General features: G+C 35.7%; 1 protein-coding gene and 1 long non-coding RNA gene across 2 annotated transcripts; one reads left to right on the forward strand and one right to left on the reverse strand.

The window, feature by feature from the left end:
• Nucleotides 1–4,410: 4,410 nt before the first annotated feature.
• Nucleotides 4,411–5,213, reverse strand: LOC136070808 (zinc finger BED domain-containing protein RICESLEEPER 2-like). The gene is made up of 3 exons (XM_065781255.1): nucleotides 4,924–5,213; nucleotides 4,861–4,881; nucleotides 4,411–4,750 (listed from the first exon to the last, which is right to left on the reverse strand). Exons 1-3 carry the CDS (start codon nucleotides 5,211–5,213, stop codon nucleotides 4,411–4,413), a joined length of 651 nt encoding a protein of 216 aa, XP_065637327.1.
• Nucleotides 5,214–20,572: 15,359 nt separating this feature from the next.
• On the forward strand, nucleotides 20,573–21,260 carry LOC111985626 (uncharacterized). The gene is made up of 2 exons (XR_002880054.2): nucleotides 20,573–20,820; nucleotides 20,945–21,260. It is a non-coding gene; the product is annotated as an uncharacterized LOC111985626 (long non-coding RNA).
• The last annotated feature ends 1,258 nt before the right edge of the window (nucleotides 21,261–22,518 follow it).

Raw genomic sequence — 22,518 nt, forward strand, 5'->3', positions numbered from 1 at the left:
TATCTTAGCCCTTCACTTGTACGTCTATGGGTAGTAATTAGGATGCTTATCCCATCAGGACATTGCTGGAGGTGTTAGAGAGTGTTGTAAGCTGTGGAAATACTATTCATGTGTTTTTTCCTCATTAATGCGATCAGCTAAGTTGGTGCAGTGCATTGAATGTGGAGGTGATGGCTATCTTCCCCAGATTTTCCTCTCTTCTTTTCTTACACGTCTCTAATGTCTTCCACGGTGCTCTGTCTTTTGGTGCAGGTGGTCAAATGAGGCAATCCTAAGGTGCATTTGTTCCTTTGGCTCCTTAGATGATGGGTATGTTCATTTTCCATCCTAGGAGCTTCGCCCACATGTTGGGTTCGGATTGGCACACAAATGGGCCTTTGCCCATCCTCGAACTAAGCCCATAGGCTCTAGATTGTGTTCGGATCCTTCCCTCCCACAAACTATAAATTAATATAGTCTAGCATTATTTTATAACTCAAAAAACTGAATATATATTATGATATATTATGGAAAAGTAAGAGCTTTCAAAAGTTTATATTACATCAGTAAAAGAAGCTAACAACTAATCAAATTACAAGTGCTTCAGAAAAGGAGGGAAGGATTGATAGACTGAGACAACAGATGAAGAACTTCATTGAAACCATTGACTATTGTGGGCTACGAGACTTGGGATTCTCTGGTCCAAAATTTACGTGGTTATATCAACGTGTAGATGGTTTGCAGATTAGGGAACGGTTGGACAGAGCAATGACAATTCCAGAGTGACTCAACATCTTTCCTGAGGCAAAAGTTTTCCACCTTCCCTCTTCAGTTTCAAATCACTTGCCTCTAGCTCTTCGAATGGTACCGAACTAGAGGAGAAAGAAGGCCAGGAGAATGTTCAGATTTGAAGCAATGTGGTTAAGGGACCAAAGCTGTGAAGAGGTGGTACATAAGGTGTGAGAGGAAAGGAAGTTAGTAAGCACGGGGAGCAAGTGGGTGAACTGCATAGAAAGGTGTCGAAGCAGTTTGGAAGCATGGAACAAAACAGTGTTTGGGCATGTTAGGATGGGGGTAACTAAACTGCAAAAACGGCTTAAATGACTTGAACTCCAACCCCCCTCTACTGAGATTAACAGTGAACTGAGGAGAACCCGTATTGACCTTAATTGTTGGCTTGATAAAGAGGATGATATGTGGCGACAACGGTCTAGACTCAACTGGCTACAATCTGGGGATAGAAACACAGGTTTTTTCCACGCAAAAGCTTCTAAATGGCAATAGAAAAATCTCATTGAGGGTATCTTGGATGCAAATGAGGTTTGGCATGAGGACGATGAAAAGGTGGCGGAAGTGGTGGTGGCTTAGTATGAGGAGTTATTCACTTCATGTCAACCAACAAACGTTTCTGACTTGATCTAAGCAGTCCAGCCAAAGGTGATTGCTTCAATGAACCAGTGGCTGACTAGGGACTTTATCGAGTCAGAGGTCAGAGTGGCTTTAAAGCATATGTACTCACTGAAAGCACCAGGCCCGGATGGCATGCCTCCTCTCTTTTTCCAGAAATTTTGGAATGTAAGCAGTGAGGTGGTCACAGCAACAGCATTGGACTTTCTTAATTATGATGTTTCTCCCCCTGATTTTAATAAAACTCACATTGTTTTAATCCCAAAAGTAAAGACACCTTAGAAGGTAACTGAGTACAGACCTATTAGTTTGTGTAATATGATGTATAAAATTGCATCCAAGTCCATAGCTAATAGGCTAAAGAAAATTTTACCGTCTATCATAAGTGATACTCAAAGTGCCTTTGTGCACGTCAGGCTTATTACGGATAATGTACTCATTGCTTTTGAAACTATGCACCATATTAGCCAGAAAAAATGAGGTAAGGTTAGGGAGATGACTCTGAAGTTTGATATGAGTAAGACTTACAATAGGGTGAAATGGATAAAATAATGGAAAAGTTGGGTTTTGATGTGAAATGGAGGAGTCTTATTATGCAGTGTGTCTCTACTGTCACTTACTCCATTAAGATTAATAGGACTCCTAGGGTTAATATTGTTCCATCAAGGGGTATCCGCCAAGGAGACCCCTTATCACCTTACTTATTTCTCTTATGTGCAGAAGGTCTCTCATCATTGATAAAGTCCTCGGTGGCAAATGGGGTATTGTAGGGAGTTGCGGTCTGTCGTAGTGGCTTGAAATTATCTCACCTGCTCTTTGCAAACGATAGCTTGATTTTCTGCAAAGCCTCCCTGCCAGAATGTGATGCCCTCCAACAAAATCTGAAAGTATATGAACAAGCTTTGGGACAGCAACTGAATAAGGCAAAAACATCTTTGTTTTTCAACAGGGACACCCACTATGAAATCCAAGAGGATAAAGCAACGGTTTGGAGCTCAGGTAATAAAGCAGCATGAGAAATACCTGGGCTTGCCATCGTTGGTGGGGAAAAATAAAAGGAACACGTTCAATGAGATTAAGAAGAAGCTTCATAACAAGTTAGCAGGGTGGAAGGAGAAGTTGTTGTCCAAAGCCGGTAAAGAGGTGCTAATTAAGGCGGTGGCCCAAGCCATACCAACTTACACCATGAGCTGCTTTAAATTACCTGATGCTTTATGTGAGGAATTGATAAGCATGATAAGAAACTTCTGGTGGGGACAGAAGGGTAATGAGAAGAAAATAGCTGGGCTAAGCTGAGAGAAATTGTGTGAGCCAAAGCATAATGGTGGAATGGGTTTCAAGAAGCTTAAACAGTTAAACATGGCACTCCTAGCTAAACAAGGGCGAAGGCTCCAAACAAACCATAACTCTCTGGTTTACCGGGTGCTTAAGGCAAAATATTTTCCACAGTGCGATTTCATTGAGGTTTCCCTTGTAAACAACCCCTCTTTCTCCTGGCGTGATATAATGTCTACCCAAAAATTGGTGAGAGAGGGTATGCGGTGGAGTAGGGATGGCAATGGGGCGGGGCGGGGTCGAAGGATGGGATCTTCGCCCCCACCCCGCATGGATTTTTCTTGCCCCATCCCTGCCCTTTAAGGCCCCGCGAAGCCCCGCCCTATACCATAAAACTTTATTTTTTGTTAATTTTCCCTACAACTATTACCATTTTTTCAAATAAAATGACATGTTTCAATAACAAAAATATACTTGAAATTATAAATAAATTCATCCTATCAAATCAAACTAATTTTTAGCAAAAACTAAATAATATTATCCATATGTTTAACAAGACAATATCACAACAAAAATCTCATAATCTGACACAATAAAATAATCCAAACTCCTAATACATAACAAAATAAATATTGCCTAGTTCTTCAAAAAGAATCTCCACTTTCTTCCATCATTGAGACACCACTTTCTTCTTCATCATCATAATCATCCAGGATATTTTGGAATGTATCTTCAATTCCATCTGTGGTAGATGAAGAACCTAAAAAAAAAGATAAAATAAATTCAATCAAACAACTGAAAAATATAATAAAGAATGCAGTAACATAAATCATTGCATATTTCAGGCCATAACCAATTTTGATCACACATTAATGCCTCCACAGTCTTTTGATGAAGTTTACTGCGATGTGGACTTAATAATTGCCCACTTGTGCTAAATGATGACTCTGAGGCAACAATTGACACTGGAATGGCAAGGATATCCCTTGCAATACGTTGCAAAGTAGGATACTTTGGCCCATTAGATTTCCACCATGCCAAAATATCAAAATCCACAGTTCTTGGCATTAAATCATCCTCAAGGTAATAGTCCAACTCCAATTTAATATTCCCACCCCTTTCTTTCTGACTAAGATATCTTTCAAAGTTCATAAGGGAGTCATCAACTTGCGGATCCTTTCCCACACAAGGGCCACGAGTACCTTCCCTCCCCATTCTCCCAAAACTGTAGTCACGAATCATTTCATAACAAATATCTCTAACCCTTTGAATTTCATTATCAGCTTCATCACCATAAATTATTGGAAAATAATATTCTAACAATTCAATCTTATATCTTGGGTCTAAAATGGTTGCCATGGCCATAACACCATGAATCACATTTCAATAACAATCAAATTTTTCCAACATTTTAAATGCCATACTCCTAATCACATCATTTGCGCTTGTAAACCAAGAATTCAAAGCTATTTTTATTTCACACACCTTAGGAAATAAAAGATTAGTTGTAGGGTATGAGGTACCTGAAAATAGCTCTATAACCTTGTGAAACATTGCCAATCTCTCACATATATTACTTACCATCTCCCATTCTTCTTCTGTTGGAATGCACTTATAAGATGACTCACATATGTTCAATCGATAAAAGACATTTTGATACTTTATAGCAATAGAAAGCATGAGATAGGTAGAGTTCCAACGAGTCTTATAATCGAGGGCTAGTTCTTTGGTACATTCAACATGTGCTTGTCAGGCTGTCTCTTCAAACTTCTGCCTTCTCATTGTTGATGCAGTCCAAAATCCCACACTTTCTCGAATCTTTTCAATGCATGATCCAATTACATCCAAACCATCCTGAACAATCAAATCAAGAACATGTGCTGCACAACGCATATGCAACATTGATCCACGCATAATAAGTGCACCACGTTGAAGCTCATCTAAGATAATTTTTATAACTGCATCATTAGTACTGCAATTGTCTATAGCCACAGTAGATAACTTCCTATCAGTATTCCACTCCAACAAAGTATCTAGAAGGACACTAGAAAGCACTTCTTTCATATGTGGAGATGGCACATAAATAAACCTTAAATGAGAAATTTAAATAATTAAAACCAACAATGATATAAGTTCATAAAACATTTGAAAAGAATTTAATTGAAACATAAAAATGAATATATACTTTAAAAAAAGTACCTCATAACTCGGCTTTGTAATCTTCACAAACCATCAATGAAGTGTGAAGTTATAACCATAAACCCTCGCTTTTTGTTTTGTGAAGTCCACATATTAGTGGTAATAGAAATTCTACCCAGATTCTTATCAATTTCATGCTTTGATTTCACCCTTTCTTTCTTATAGATGCTCAAAATGTCCTTCTTAATTGTGTTCCTAGAAACCATCCTGAACAATGGTTGAAGAGAATTTGAATATTTTCTAAAACCAATGTGGCCAACTATAGAGAGGGGATACTCATGCAAGATGATCATATGAGCAAGTTCATTTCTTGATACATTTTGATCAAAATTATAAGCATTCACACCCGCCATTGAATCCACTTTATTTTGATCCCTAGCCAAACATTTTTGATTCATATCCCTAATGTCTTGAAACTTTCTCCTTGGACATATTTTCATGTGGTCATGCAAATGTTTAGTGCCATAATTGGATCCCTTACTAGCAATTTCTTACAATAATTGCACTCAGCCTTGCCTTTCTCATCAACTTTCTTTCTCTTAAAATGATTCCAAACAATTGATTTGTACTTCCCCTCTTCTTGAATTATTTCATTGCTAGGCTGGACTGCCTGGACATCGTTTGGCATATTCAACAGAGGTGATGATGGGTTGCATTATCTTCATCTACTATCAAAGGAAATTGATTGCTGCCAGATGGATTGGAGCTACCAATGTTTTCATGTGAAGTCATTTTTTTCCTGATGTTAATTTAGCAACTTAGTAATGGACAAACTATATTTATCCAACAAAGATAATATAAAATAATGGGAACAAAAAAAAAAAATAAAAATAAAACAAATCTCCTTGGCAACGTCGTTAAACAATTAAACTATGTTTAGCAACGTCGTTAAACAATTAAATTAAAAATCATAGCACCCTCAGCACATACACAAATGGGTATTCATATTTTTTTGATACCAGGTATTCATATTTCATTGGCCTAAAAAACTCTAAAACAAATCTCCTTTATACTAAGTAGTGTGCATTATTTAATTCCTCCCATTTTGTGACTATTTCATAGAGAATGGGACAAAGTCTCAAACCTGTACCTTATATTATTTAATAAAAATATAGAAAACAAAATTAAATTGTATATAATTTTTTGTGTGGAGAAGGAGAACGAACAACCAAAGCTAGTACATAAATTTAGCTAGGGATGGCAATTTAGATCCGATCCGTGGATACCCGGCCCGACCCGACCCTAATGGGCCGGATTTTACCCGGCCCGATAAAGAATAGGGTCGGGTATGGGTTTTTAAAAAAAACCCGAAGCGGGTCCGGGTCGGGTCCGGGTTTTATCATAAAAAACCTGAAACCCGACCCGGTTAAGACTCGGTTATATTACATATAAAATTACTAAATTACCCTCATATATATATATATATATATAGTTAAAACCCTAAACTTATCATTCCTCTCCTCATTTCAGCCTCTCACGCCTCTTAATCTCTCGTCTCTTCAGCTCTCTCACTCACTGCCTCTCATCTCTTCATCTCTCAGCGATCTCACACCGTCACATGCACGGCCGCAAGCTGTATGTATGGCGTCCTCGCAACCATCTCTCATCTCTGGCATCATGAACTCATCAGACGAGCTAGTGGGACTCCCATTTCCGACAGATTTAAGAAGGGAAAGATGCAGTTTCGTCCTTGCCGTTCCCATTTCTCTCAAGTCTCAACTCCGTTTCGTCCTTGCCGTTGCCGATGTCGCAGTGTCTCCATTTTTTTTTCTTTTTTCTTCTTTTTTTTTTTCTGGGTTCAATTCGCCTCAATCATGTGAATTTCTGTTTGTGTTTGTGTTTGTGTTTATGATTTCTGAAAGGGAAAAATGAAAATCATAGATCTGAAATTTTTGTTTGGATTGTGATTTTGAAAGGAAAATGTAGATCTGAAATTTGTGTTGTGATTTCTATGATTGTGATTGTGATTGTGATTGTGATTGTGTTTGGATTGTGATTTTGAAAGGGAAAGATTTCTGATATTGTGATTGTGGTTGTGTTTGGATCTGAATTTTTTTTTTTTTTTTTTTTTGCCTTTTGGTTGGGCCACGAATTGGGCCCAATCCTTTAACAGGGCCCGTGGGGCCCGCGGGGCCCGGCTTGGGCGGGTCCGGGGCCCGGGAAAAAAACCCGTTTAGTTAACGGGTCGGGTCCGGGCCATGGGTCTTGACCCGCGGGTCAGGTCCGGGTATAGAAAAACCCGGCCCGAACCCGACCCGTTGCCATTCCTAAATTTAGCAACGTCATGATTTAGCAAGATTACAAAAACAATGACACCAATAGGGTATTCCTCATCAGCTCGTTCTCCAATAAGGGTTAAATTGGTTTATGTACTAGCTGGAGCTACCAATGGTTTGATTGCTAAATTATACCCAATTAAATCGTATATAATTTAGCAACGTCATGATTGATGCCATCATATCGGCAATTAAATCAATAGGGTATTCCTCATCATCTCGTTCTCCAAAAATTAAAAAACAAAAACCCAAATTGTAAAATAGATATGGATTTTGACTAGCGTAAAGAAGCAATGTTGTTAAGCAGCTAAATGCCCACACAACATTACAAAAACAATGACACACACGGCCTCAGACCTGTACCTTATTAAAAAAAAATTATATTATGTTCATAATGAAAAGTAAGTTGAGAAAGACGAATGAATCATAAATGAAATTAGTAATTCAAATAGTATATAAATTTATTTCTAATAAAGACAAAAAAAATGTTAAAATTGGTACCTTATTTTCAACTTTGCTAGAGAGAAAAAAGAGGTAGAGCCACCTTAGGTAGAATAAAATAAATTGATGATATTTTTGTTTAAATAGTAGGGTTTTAGGGTATGAAAAAATTACAATTTAACCCTTATTACTGCAGGGCGGGGTGAGGTAGGTCTAAAAAGTGTAAACCCATCCCCGCCCTGCCCCGTGGTGCGGGTCTAAAATCTCGCCCCATCCCCACCCCACCACCTTTGTAGGGCGGAAAAAATCCTCACGGGACGAAGTAGGGAGGGGCAAGTCAAGCGAGGCGGAACAAAATTGCTATCCCTACGATAGAGAGTGGGGAATGGTAGTGATATTTGCATTTGGAAGGACAAATGGTTACCTTCACCATCCACGTTCAAAGTTGCTTCACCAAGACAGTTTCTGCACCAAGATCCACGAGTTAGTGAGCTAATTGACTACTCTTCGGCAAGCTGGAAGTCTAGTATACTAGATGCTCTTTTCCTCCCCCACAAAGCTAAGTTGATAAAAGTAATTCCATTAAGTTCTCACCTTCCCGCTGACAGGCTGATATGGGCCGAAGCTTCTAATTGTAAGTTCAGTGTCAAGAGTAGTTCAGTGTCAAGAGTGCCTATAATGTAGCACTGAGACTCTCAAATGATGGTAAACAGTGTGTCAGTTCTGACAATAGCCAAGTGAGATTGTTTTGGAAAAACATGTGGGCCCTACCTTTGCCCCACAAAGTGCGTCACTTTGCATGGAGGGCATGTAGAGACAGTCTTCCTACGAAGGTCAATCTCATGTGATGTAGAGTGGTACAAGACCAAATATGTGATGCATGTAGGAGGGATGCTAAGACAAGGGGTCATTTGCTATGGTCTTGCCCAAGTGCCAGAGAAGAGTGGTCTTTTTCAAAAATAGTTGTGGCCTCAGAGTACAATCTTTCTACGATTTACTGTGGGGTGTGATTATGGAGGAAAGAGTTGAAGTGGATATGGTAGCCAAACTGGTGTGCATGGCATGGGCAATATGGCACAATCAGAATGTGACAAGGCACGACGGTAAGAGACGGAATGGTAAGGAGCTAGTCAATTGGGTAGCGCAATATACTGAGGAGTTTACAGAAGCAAATGCTTGCATGGAAAGCATAGCATCAGTGGCCGAAGTCAAGAGTACGTGGATCCCACCTCCAAGTAATGTTTTCAAGGTGAACGTGGATGCGGTGGTTTTTACAAGTCAACGAGCAGTGGGAGTTGGCGTGATTATCAGAGATGATAAAGGTAGGCTGGAGGCTGCAATGAGCAAGAAGATTCAAGCATTGTTAGGAGTCGTGGAGGTAGAGGCAATGGCGCATGAAGTGGGTCTAGTGTTTGCAAAGGATATAGGTATCCACAACTTAATCATGAAGGGTGATTTGCTTATTATCCACAGGGCTTTAGGTGAGACTTCAGACCTGCCCTCCTCTGTGGGTTCTATTACTCAAGGAGTGCAGGAACCGTGCAAAGATTTTCATGGGGTTGAGTTTTCCCATGTTAGGAGACAGGGTAACAGACCTGCCCATCTACTCGCTAGACACGCTTTGGGCATTGTTGATTTTATTACTTGGATAGAGGAGAATCCTTGCTTTCTTGAGAGCTCTTGCCAATGATGTAATAAGTTGTTCCAGCTCTTAATAAAGTTCGGTATTTCGAATAATATATATATATATATATATATAATTTAACCACGCGTGTGGAGCATGCATTTTTCCTGCACATAATAATGGCATTCAAGTTTCTCAAAAATATATATATGTATATATACATATATACTGGCATTCAATTCTTACCCAATTTCTCTAATTATTAAATTTCCATTCTATTTCAACTTTTTTTTAATAACATATTGTAAGTGAAAAGAGGAGTTTAAATATTTGATGTCTTTATTAAAAAAAAATTACCATTTGATCCAAAGATTCTTGAGAATATTTTTTAATTTAAAAATAAATAAAAAAAATATTTTGGTTTACTAACTTAACCCTAACTCTTCTTTAAAAAAAAAAATAAATAAATAAAAAAAAAAAAAACTAACTCTAATCCTCATTTCATTTACAATATGTTATTAAAAAAATTGAAATGGAATAATTAGAGAAACTGGGTAAGAATTGAATGGCAGTATTTTGTGCAGGGAAATGCATGTTATTATAGGGATGGCAATTTTTTCCCGACCCGCGGATCCCAGTCCGGCTCGACCTAATGAGCCGAATTTTACCCGGCCCGATTAAAAATAGGGTCGGGTATGGGTTTAAAAAAAACCGAAGTGGGTCAAGTCGGGTTCGGGTTTTTGTAAAAACACAGGCCCGACCCGCTTAAAATTAAATTACCAAAAAAAGCCTAGTATATATAAACTTATAAACCCTAACTTATTCATTCTCTCCATTTCGCTCAGCCTCTAGCCGCCCTCCACTCTCACTCACTCTCTCTCATGTCTCACGCCGTCGGCCACCGAATGTCTGCCGCCCTCTCTCATGCTCTCAACCTCTTGGTCTCACTCTCTTTGCCGAAGAAGATGAAGACAAATCTAAGATTCTCGCCTCAAAGCCTCTCTGATCTCCCTATATTTTCTTTGCAATGAAGTTTAATGATAGTTGAAGCCAACGACCACAACACAGTGTTTACGGCAATGATTTTTGATGTTCTTTCTTCCATTTTTTTTTCTTTTTTGATTAGTGGGTTGGGGATTTAGATTTAGTTGTTAAGATTTGATGTTCCTTGCATGTGCTTGTTTTAGATTTTAATTTCAAATGTATTTGGTTTCTGTGAATAGTTTGATTTTAGCTAGAATAGGTGCTGATCAAGAGGCAAATTTCCTTTTGTTTTCTAGTCCGCCTGTGGACTTGCTTAAGACCTTAGAGGATGACTGTAATGGAGTTTATTTCAACAAACTTTGTACTGATTTGGATGTAGTTGTTTAGTTTAATGATATCGTCATTTTTAACCCAAAAAAAAAAAATAGTTTGATTTCAAATGTATTTGGTTTTTGTGAATAAGAAATATGAATGGGTATGGTGGATTTACTTGGATTTATTTTTTGTGCTGCTGTGATTTTTTTCCTCAGGAAAGATAAATTTTTTTTTTTTTGATTGGGCCACGGATTGGGCCACTGGCTGGGCGGGGCGGGTCTGGCCCTGGAAAAAAAAATCCGTTTAATAAACAAGCCGGGTCCGGGCCACAAGTCCTGACCCACGGGTTGGGTCCAGGTATGAAAAAACCTAGCCTGAACCGACCCATTGCCATTCCTAGTTATATATGCATGCTCCACACGCGTGTTAAAATAAATATTTATATTTTAATATTTATATAAAATGAAATACTTTGATTATTTGTTAGCTACTTCTAAGATGTAATATAGACTTTTAAAAGCTCATACTTTCCACAATTAATCATAATATATATTAAATTTTTAGAGTTTAAAGTAATGAGTTAGAACTCATTACTTTTTTTAGATAAAGCAATCCACTACACTAAACAATTTTTTATTAATTAAATATATATAGAGAGAGAGAGAGATAAAGGCCAAATTGTATATTGGGCTTGGGCCTTGTCCGAGGACGTGAGAATGTCCGAGGAGGGATAAATAATCTTGAAAGGTTCTAAATTGAAAGTCTCATAAAGAAGGAACGGATGGAGAACGGTCCGAGGAGTAACTCCTCCTCGGACACGATGAATACAGTTCGAATCTATATTCAGTAACCTAGGTGACCTACCAGGAGGTTTCCACGATAAGGATGAGCTTCATGCATGTATAGGAGTGATAAGAACTCAGAAATATCTAAAGGAAAAACTGCTCCACAACATTAAATGCATTGCAGCTACTTTTCTAGCAGTATTTATGTGGAGAAAACCCCTGAACAGTGCAGTCTCGAGCTACTACAATTCACAGAAAGCCAAAGAGGACGTCTGATGTGACATGCACTCAAGTGAAGGTTTAGATGATTAAACAAGTAGAGGATTAAGATGGCTTGAGAGGAACTATATAATGTGAGAGACCTTCCACAAGAGGGGGATCAAAAAAGGAGGAAGAAATACTGTAGCAAATCAAAGTTGTACTTGTAAACAGTTATATTGATTTATATTCAGAATTATCTCCTCGAACAGTGAATTTTATCCAGTCATATGTGTCCTGTTCTGCTTGATCATCTTCTAAATTCATACTAGCTGTTATTAAATTCATTAGGGCCTAGCTTTTTAACCCACTCTCTACAAATTTTTTGTATTGGGTTCATTAGGCATTCACCCTATTTTCTTTGGCTTGGGCCGCAAATTGTGGTCCTTAAACAAGATATATATATATATATATATATACTATGTAAATTATTTATATATATAAATAAACTTAATATTGTAGCGGACTTTCCACGAGCTAATTGGGTGGTCTCTTGAGTCTGATTTAGTATTCTCTAGTCTTTTCTTGAAATAATTTTCCAAGCACATGTATTTCGGGCGCAAAAAAAATTAAAAAAAAAAATCAAGTTACATTTTAAATTCTATACTTCAAAGACAGCTTCAAGGAGATTTTGTTATTTTAGAGGAGGATATGAACTTTTTAATAAGAGTTATTTTTTTTTTTTTTATTTATTTATTTTTTTTAAAGAAGAGTTAGGGTTAAGTTAGTAAACCAAAATATTTTTTTTATTTATTTTTAAATTAAAAAATATTCTCAAGAATCTTTGGATCAAATGGTAATTTTTTTTAATAAAGACATNAACATATTGTAAATGAAATGAGGGATTTAAATATTTGATGTCTTCATTAAAAAAAAAAAAAAAAAACATTTGATCTAAAGATCCTTGAGAATATATTTTTAACTCTTATTTAAAAATAAATAAATAAATATTTTGGTATTTCATTTTATATGAATATGAATATCAAAATATAAATATAAATATTTATTTTAACCATGTGTGTGGAGCATGCATAACATGCATTTTCCTTGCACAAAATATTGTCATTATTCTTACCCAGTTTCTCTAATTAATAAATTTCCATTCCATTTCATTTTTATTTATAAAATATTGTAAGTGAAAAGAGGGATTTAAATATTTGATGCCATCTTTAAAAAAAAAAAAAACAAAAAAAATACCATTCGATCTCCAAAGATCCTTGAGAATATATTTTTTAAATCTTATTTGAAAATAAATGAATAAAATATTTTGGTTTACTAATGTAGGGTTAGGATTTGTGGCCCAAGCCCAAAACAATGAATTTGTAGAGTATGGGTGAAAGAGCTAGGTTGATTATGGGATCGACAACAACTAATCACAACCCTCAAGCATAAACCAACATGAATTTACACGTAAAGAATGGGTGTCCGAAGAGCTATATTATTGATTATGTGGTGAATACAGATTTTAGGGTTACAATAAAGCTCTTTCTCTTTCCTTCTCTCTTCCTTTTTTCCTCCACCTTTTCCTCAGGAGCTTCTTTCCTTTATATAACCTCCCTTCTCCTCATCTCCATCGTCCACTTGTATCTCATCCGTAAGTCCACTTGAGTATATGTCACGTCAAGCATCTCCTTTAGCTCTGTGTGAGTGGTGGTAGGTGAGGTTACACTGTTCAAGGGTCTTTTCCACATAAATGCGGCTAGAGAAGTTGCTGTAGAGCCTTAAATGCGATGGTAGCAGCTTTTCCTTTAGATATTTCCTCGTTCTTATCTTCTCCAGATATACCCAGAGCTTATCTTAATCGTTGGGGTTGCTAGGAAAATCCTTCGAACCTTCCACACGCTTGATCAATCAGTACTATTTGCGTCCGAGGAATAAAATCTCCTCGGGCAGAAGGCGGCCTCCTCGGACAGCAATCATCCTTCTTTCCGGGTATCCTTCTTCCGGATGGGCCTTGCCCTCACCATCTCCTTCTCTTCGGACGTACAGTAATCCTCACATGGGGCTCTAGGCCCACTATGTTAGATTGAGCCTTTTTCCCCCCACAACTAACTTAATCCTAACTCTTCTTTTTTTTAAAAAGAAAGAAAAAGAAAAAGACCCGAACTCTTATTAAAAAGTTTATATCCTCCATTAAAATAGTAAAATCCCCCTTGAAATTTTTCCTTATGCCCAAAAGCCCATTTATAAAAATTTTAGTCCATACCCATTTATTGAGCCCAATTTTTGAGATGGCTAAGTAAATCCATTTTTCTAGCATCTGACATCAATTCCCAGCTTGCCAACAACATGAGGGAACTTTCATTTTCCTCTTCATCCTTTTCCATTGATGTCCTTTCCGGACATTTGCTGTAGTATTAAGAAGAAGGCATCCTCAAATGAATCAAAATTCCCCAATCTGCCCCAATTTTCTACTTTATGTATGAGGATGACCTTATTGTGTTCTATCAAGCATAAATGTAAGACTTGGCAACCATTTAGGTTATGTTTGGTAACAATTTTTGTTTTATATTTTCAAAAACTTGTTTTGGGGAATATAAAGAAAAAACAATTTTCTTGTATTTTAGAAATCAAAAACATGTTTGGTTAATTGAAATTAAAAAGATAGTTTTTTGAAGAAAAAAATAGAAAATACTAAAATATGTTGTCACTAGAATTTGAACTTTAATGCTAACTCATTAAATGAGACTGATTCATTAAATTAAATGTGTGTTTTCATTGATTTTTGAAAATTAGATACTGAAAACAGTCTTTTGCATGTTTTTAGTTTTCTTCATAAGTTGAGTTTTGAGAACAGTTTTTGTTTTCTATCCATTTTGAGTTGCCAAACAAGTTTTTTTTTTGTCTCAAAAATAGAAAAATGTTTTTGGAAACAAAAAATAAGGGGAAAAACCAATTACCAAACATACCCTTAATCTTTGCATTAATAAATTTCAATCCTAGAAATATATATTATGGTTTCCTTCCAATTTCCAAAAATTAAATTTGAAATCAAATTAATTCTCCTTTAATATATATATATATATATATTTTTTTTTAATACAAAGATACATCTCTACCTCCAAGATTGGGACTCACTATATAAAAAGTCAATCAAGACTTAATGAGGAGAATAAAGACAATATATATATATATATATATTTTTTTTTCTTTTGAGTACACATCATTTATCGATTTTAATAAGCTTAAATCTTTGGTTTAGGTGTTACAAGTACCCTTTCGAGTAATTCTTGTGCCACACCAAAAGGCACAACATTAGCCACAACTCGCCTATGTGGCGAGTTGTAATTAGTGGAGAGGTGTCCACACATGGACCTACCATCACTCTTCTACTAACCACAACTCGCCACATAGACGAGTGGTAGCCAATGTTGTGCCTTTTGGTGTGGCACAAGAATTTTTCCCCAAGTTTTAGGTCCTTCAAGTGTAGACTCTCGTCAACTATGACGCAAGACAAATTATGTTTTTAAACTAGAAGGTCATTACACAACTTAAATAGCTTAAATTTCATTAACTATTTTCATAAGAACATCATATACGTAGTTATGTTTTGTGCAATTAAACTAGGATCACCTCCCCATCTATTGATCGGCAAACGAAGGGGGCTGATCAGCTCTGGGACCCTCCATATTCAAAAGTTCCAATTTTCCCCTTCCTTCAGCCCCATTCAAATTTCAAATGAATTTGACCTACTCCAAGCATGTGTATTTGCAATGGCTCTACCCTCATCATGAGGCCTAATGTAACTCAAATAGTGATTATTTTAAAAAATAATTAAATGCAATGCAACTATGAGCTTAAATTTAATATTTTGTAGGAACATAATCTACTACACCTAAAATAATGAAAAATTATTGAGAGATGCTACGTCTACAACAATTATACAATATTTTTACAACAAATCACAAGTGGTTAGTTGTTATTGGTTCAAATTTGAAACTAATACTAAGATTACTTTTTTGCCCCAATAATAACAACAATAACAACCTGTTACTTAAGATTTGTTATAAAAATGTTGTAGACATATCATTTCTCAAAATTATTAGGTACTCTTGGAGTACCATAAATGCATAGTCACTCCTCTCACATGAATAGTGGGTCTCACTATGAATTTAATTAGTGAGACCTACCATTCATGTGAGAGGAAAGAGTACGCATTTATGATACTCTGGGAGTACATAATAATTTCCCATAAATAATATAGGTAAATTTTACCAAAAAACTAATGCCTAATGTGTAGCGGAGTTTCATTTCAATAGTAAAAGCCAAAATAATAAAAGCAAGCATAGAAAGTGGTACCGAATTTATATCTGTCCAACATTCCAAGCACGGCCTCGATGTTTTTGCTGTGCTTTTCTTATGAAATTAATTACGAATTTTGACCCAAGAAAAAAAAAATGTAAAATGCGATAGCAAACTTCAAATGGACGTGCAGGAGAAATTTTTTTCCTTGGGGGTGGGGAGTCTTGCAAACATAGTCTGCGTCTTAAAATTTACCTACTAGAATCAAATGTGAGGCCTAAGCATGGTTTCGCACCTATCTGTTGTGGATAGTAATAAAAGAAAAACAATGATAACACAAAAGACAACTAGAAATAGATAACTTGGAGGCACAAAACTGTTATCCCTAGATAATATTTGCCACCACACTTTTGTTACTAAAGGGTTATTGCAAACTTGTCCCTAGAATACAACCAAGTTGTTGGGTTCTACAGATAGCAATTATGGAGAATAACCATAGGATTTCTTGTATTTCTCTCTAACACTATTTTGTTGAGTTCTACAGATAGCAATTATGAACATTAGCCTTTATTTATACCCATAAGGGGTTATATTTCATCAAAAGGCACATATAGAGAGTTAAAATATTTCATAAAGCCGTTCACAAGGTTTGAAACCTCTTCAAATATTTAAAACAGTTACCAAACTATTTTGCAGAAAACTCAGTTTTATGAGTTTCGATCGGTCAAGAGTTCCTTTCGATCAATTGAATGCTTTTTTCGATCAATCAAAAAAGAATCGAGTAGCGATCAAATCATCTAGTGACTCGAGGATTATTTTCTTCATCATTTCAATCGATCAAGCAAAATTTTCGACCGATGAAAATCCTTTAGTTCGAAATTCACTTAGAAAATTCCATAACTTGAATTTTCACTTTATGAAACAATACTCTCCAAACTCAAATATCATTATTATAATCTATTCGTGTATATACCTATTATCATCTGACATTTGTAGTACAACTATCATAATTTGACATCTATGATATAGTTGTCACAATTTCTTTTATTTAACTTTCTTTTTGCATGGAAAACTCTTATTTGTTTTTGAAATCTGTATAACAATCATCATCAATTGAATTTTGAAAGAAAGAGTTTTCAAAGGGAAAAAAAATGTCTTTGTTTGGAGTTTTGTTGGGTTAGAAGATTTGTAAACTTAGAAACTCATTTAACTACTAAACTTGCTTTTTTTCTTAAGGTGAAACTACATTATTGATCCCTAAAGTTTACCCCATGAACACAATTAGTCCCTCAAGATTCAAGTGAGCACTATTTGTCTTTTATGTTTATAAAATGAGCACAGTTAGTCCTTCTGTTAACTGTTGTTAGTATTATTGCTTATATAGCTAACGAAACAATGACATAATATCTTTTTGATTGATATGACATTTTTTATTATTAAAATATTAAAAAATGAATTTACACGTCAAGAACAAATCCACCTAATTCCAAAATCAAATCTGTAAAGTTGTAATTTACAACTATGTTTTATGTTGGCTTTATTCCATGACAAAAAGTGTTGTAATTGCTTTAATTTCGTTCCTTGTATTTTGTGGGATTTTATTGTATTAGGTTTAGTATTAAGTTGGTGAAGACTTAAGCTTAATTGAAGATCAGTGCATTTCGTGACTAGCTCGCGAAAAGTTCACGAGAAGGGTTCCCACGAAAAGGGCATGTGAGGAGCACATGATTGGAAGCTGAAAAGTCATGCCAGGCTATCGTTTTCGCGAGTGTCTTGTGCGTAAGGCATTCCTACAAGATAGTCACGAAACATTCTGCTTGGAGGATTTTAAGGGTGACTTTCTTACCCTTCACCCATACTATATATACTATCATTACCCACAAATGTATGAGAGGCCATTCAGAGAGAAAAACCCTAGATAGGTTTTCTACAACACACACGACCATCTTTTTGAGAGAGTGCTACTCATTCTTAGTGAGAAATCATTGTAGCCTCTTCTCCATCCCTCTCCCATTGTCATACCTTGAGAGGAGATTTGTACTCAAACACAACCCACACCTATTTAGAGTGTAGAGAGTGTTTTGGAGTTTGGGAAGCTTTGGGGATTTGCCAAAACAAGCTAGTGAGGCTTGGTGGATGCAATCGGGCTTATTGCGGGATCCAGAAAGCTAGATAAGACACGGGTCCGAGAAGCCTTGTTGGAGTAGTAGCTTGGAGGGCTTAGGTACATTGGGTAGATTAGGCTTGGAGGGTCTATTGCTAACCTATGTATCCCAACTGATTGTCTAGTGGATTGATTACCGGTTGGAGGGCGGTGGAGAGGTTTTTCGCCGAGTTCTTTGGTTTCCTATTTGATAACACATCGGCGTGTTATCTTGTATTTGCATCTCTCTTCCCTACTCTTTTTCATTCCATTTTTCTTTCCACTCGCATTTACATTATTCCGCACTTAGTATTAAGTTATTGTAAAATCAATCGAGCTGTAACTTTAATTTGGGGGGGAGGGGGATCTAAACAGCTCTTATGTTTTCAACACATTTTCAAGCTATCAAAATCTTAATGCTATCCTGATTTTATTAAAATATTCTGTTCAAGTGAGATTTTTGCAATTTCAAGCCACATGGTATTAAGGCTGGCCTTTCTATTGTTCGTGATGGACCACTTTCCTCAGGCAGCACACTCGGGATCATCCCATTTGGGTTCAATTCCAGCTTTGAAAAGTGAAAATCAACATTTGCCAGCAACTTGCTGGGCTTGGATATCTTTTTTTTGGTAGAATGGGCTAGAATATCTGATCATACAATCTGCACAAAGAGTTCACATTTTTAATCAAACTTGAACGCTAGCAGATCCAATATAAATATTGATCAATATGAGAAAAAATGAATTAATACACAACCTATCTAGATCTAACAAATAAAATCCTCCTTTAACAGCAAGCTATATTTGCACTTCTTATCCAAACAAAAATAAAAATGAAAGAGGGGAAAGATGAAGAGGAACCCAGATCATGAAAAAAAAATTAGACAGAAAAATGTGAATAGTTTAGGAAGGTTGAAAAGGTACCACTAGAAATCTTCGACTGTGTCGAAAGTGTATATCCTGGGGAGAGAGGTGCCCCACGCAACACCTTGCTTGGGTTTCGACTGGTTATCAAACCAGAATGTCCACTTGCTTTCCAACCTTTGTGGTTATTTTGTCATTGCCACAGCACTACCTTCATCTCTGTCGCCACCACTGTAGTACCACTGCCTTCCAAAATCAAATCTTAATGATATCCTTGTTAAAAGACTTGATCTGGGAACTCGGTCAATTTGTTCTTAACTTGTAAATTCATTTTTGTAATATTTTAATAAAAATGCCACTTTAGTTAAAAAAAATGTCAATTCATTATTCCGTTAGTCACATAGACAAAACATTAACTGCATTTAATAAAACGAATAACAATACTCATTTTTTAAACATAAGGGACTAATATTTCACACTTGAAACTTAAGGGACTGATTGCGTTCCTAGGGTATACTTCAAGGACCAATAACGTAGTTTCGCATTTTCTTAAAGTATGTTTCTAACTCTTTTTATTTGGTTAATAGGATTTCTAACTCTTTTTGCCCGTCAGGTTGGGGATGCCCTTCGAGCTTCTCGGACCCTTTAAGTTTAAAGTCTCTTTCGGTCCCATTTTACCCTTTAGGTTTGGGATACCCGACGGCCTTCTTTACCCTTTGGGTATTGGGTCTCCTTCGGGTGGATTACGACACAGTGTCAACCATACTCTCCACTCACATTCACTGTTGGGTAGGAAGGTACTTATTAGGCCACCTAATACAAACGATGAATTACACTTAGTCTCACACCATTTGCGTATTCTCCACTCACGCACCCATATATGGAAAGAACTTGCACACCACATCAAAAGATCCTTCTACATATTCGTATCCTCCAAATATAGGAAGAGAAATCTTAAGATCTTGGAACATTAACTCCATATCTTCCCTACAACGAAAGATCCTGCGTTCATGAGATTTTGGTCAGCTCTACACCATTATATAAGCAACAAGTCTCCTCTTCTCCAAGGTACGTGCAATTTCCTAAGATCTTACACTTCAGAGTTATTGGAGATTCTTCGATTGCTGATTTAACCTTCGGAAGGTCTTTGGCTAGCACCCATCGGTGTTCTTTGTAGGTTCTTTATTCTTTTTGTTCTTCAGGTACCCCAATTGGTGCGCGTGTGGACTATCAGCTCACTGACGATTTTGTATATCATCGTCATTCAATTTTGATTTTTTGTCCTTATGTTTTGTGCTTATCTTTTCTTCATTTTTTTTTTCTTTTGTGCTTATCCTTTCTTCCATTTTTTTTTTATTCTTTTCTTTCGTGATCCTCTTTTTGAGGAAAAAGTATTGGGTTCTTGAACTTATCCTTTTTTTTTTAAATGAAGTAATCATTCATACATAATTTTTAAATAAAAATATAATGTATTGTTTTTTGTTTTACCTAATTCTGATATGATGGTAAATTTATATAAATTTTATTTTTTATTCTCTCATTTTCTTCTAAACCAAATAAAAAAGTTTTTTATCCTTCCACTTTTCTATTCTTCCAACTAAACATGTATAAAAGAAAATTCGATTTCTTATATTCTCCTAATTTTCTATATCTTTCTCATTTCTGTCTTCCCACTTTTCCATATCCCTCTAACTAAACGGACCATAAATGAAATAATAGTTTTTATATTAAAAAAAAAAATTATAAAAGAAGAAGAAAGCTGAAATCGCTCAATTGTCATCAAAGACAATCCACATATTGTAACGTAAAAATATACAATTCTTATTTAAAGTGGTACTCAAAGAGTCTATCATAAAAAAAAGTGGTACTCAAAGATTTCTAGTTGGTTAGTAAAGTAAATAGAAAAGAAAGAGTCCTTTTATTCCTTTTACAATAACAAATTCGATCGGAAGCTAGAACAATCAAAAAGTAATGGGGAATACTACTTCCAAAATGGCTTTCTTGCTAGTCTTATTGGCTTTTGCAGCATGTTAGTCTCTCTTTCTCTCTCTCTTTTTTTTTTTTTTTTAGAGACACACACACACACACAAAAGTTTTGGTTTTGGTTTTGGTTGTTTACATGTTGATAGTGGCTAATAACATACAAATGTCAGGTTTATCATTGTCAATGATGGCAAGTGCTGCAGCAACGGGAAAGGGAGATCGGTGCTCCAGCGATGCTGATTGCAAAAAAGTTCGATGTGGTTCTGGACTCATCCCTTATTGCTTAAGTGGAGCCTACGATTGCATACACATTATAGCACATGCATTGACACGAGAACAAGAGACAATTGTTGAAGCCAATTCCTCCAACAATTAGCAGCAAAAACGCATGAGTTGTCATCTCATTTTAGATTATTGCATTTTTCCTTAAGTTCCTATCCAATCAAATCAAGTGAAATAAGATCCTTAATCTATTATGAGTGGAAAGGCTTCAGTTAAGGGTTCCCAAAACCATTTTGCTTTGCTAGTTGCTAGCCTACAAGTAATACATCATCAACTTTTGAATCCTTCAAAGCCAGAATTAAAAAGGGAATTTGGACCTAATGGCGTAAAAATTGAAAATTTGTTGAGATACCAAATAGAGAAATTGAAATTAACTCTTATATTAATTGTAAAATCACTAACCTTTTTTTTTGTGATTCTTAGCAAGAATAAAATAAACAAATTTGAATTAGAATCAACACAATTAATGAGGAGCATTTCAAAAATATAACTTCATTTATTCAATATCAGAACTTTGATACCTTTTGTGAAGATGAAAAAGATTTGAAGTTAGGATGTTAGAGCATTCACATTTGTCTCACCAATTTATTATTTTAGCAAAAATTTATCTAAACTCAACTGAAACAAGCGTGCATTAGCCTCATTAAATTAACTAAAGTTTGTAAAGAGGATAGTCTCATCGCTATATGTACTGAGTCTCTATCTTCTCTACATTAAATTTCAATGTTGATGAAGTATTGATGCTAATATGTGTATGAAAATAATATTTACCTAAACTAGCAAAAGTATAGTTTTTTGGATTAATTTAACTAAATATTTGAGTAGACTGATCTGAATGCCTATACTACTAGTTAGGATTCTCAAAACAGTATAGAAATTTGTCCCAATAACAGACCTTAACAAGTAGAATTAAATATATATATATATATATATATAGAGAGAGAGAGAGAGAGAGAATCAACCTAATATGGTTTTTGTTTCAATGACAATTTATTGAGGAACACAATAAGACATATTGTCAAAGTATATAACATGAAAATCTGTCCGAAGATAATCTTATATTTGAAAATTTCAAGAAATTTCAAAAATATGTAAAATTTCAAATTAGATTAACTCCATATTTGCAAAGATTTTTTTTTTTTTTGAGAAATCATATTTCCAAAGAATTTAAAATTGATAATGTGGTGCCCACACCATTTAAAAACTTGAATTAAAATTAAGAACTTCCTTCTTTTTTTTCTTTTTTCTTTTTTGGAGAAAGTTTCAACTTATGGCATCCACTCCTGATGATAGCTATTTATCATTAAACCAAGGCACCAATCGGTTTTTGGTGTAGGCAGGGATTAAACCCTAGATCTCTTATTCAACCATCAGAGACTTTACTAGTTAAGCTAACTATAACCCACAAAAACCTCCTTAATAACTAGTTAATGTAAGTTTAAGTTAATTTAAGGGTATATTT

Source organism: Quercus suber, unplaced genomic scaffold, assembly GCF_002906115.3.
Source record: "Quercus suber isolate HL8 unplaced genomic scaffold, Cork oak 2.0 scaffold_261, whole genome shotgun sequence".
Taxonomy (NCBI): domain Eukaryota; kingdom Viridiplantae; phylum Streptophyta; class Magnoliopsida; order Fagales; family Fagaceae; genus Quercus; species Quercus suber.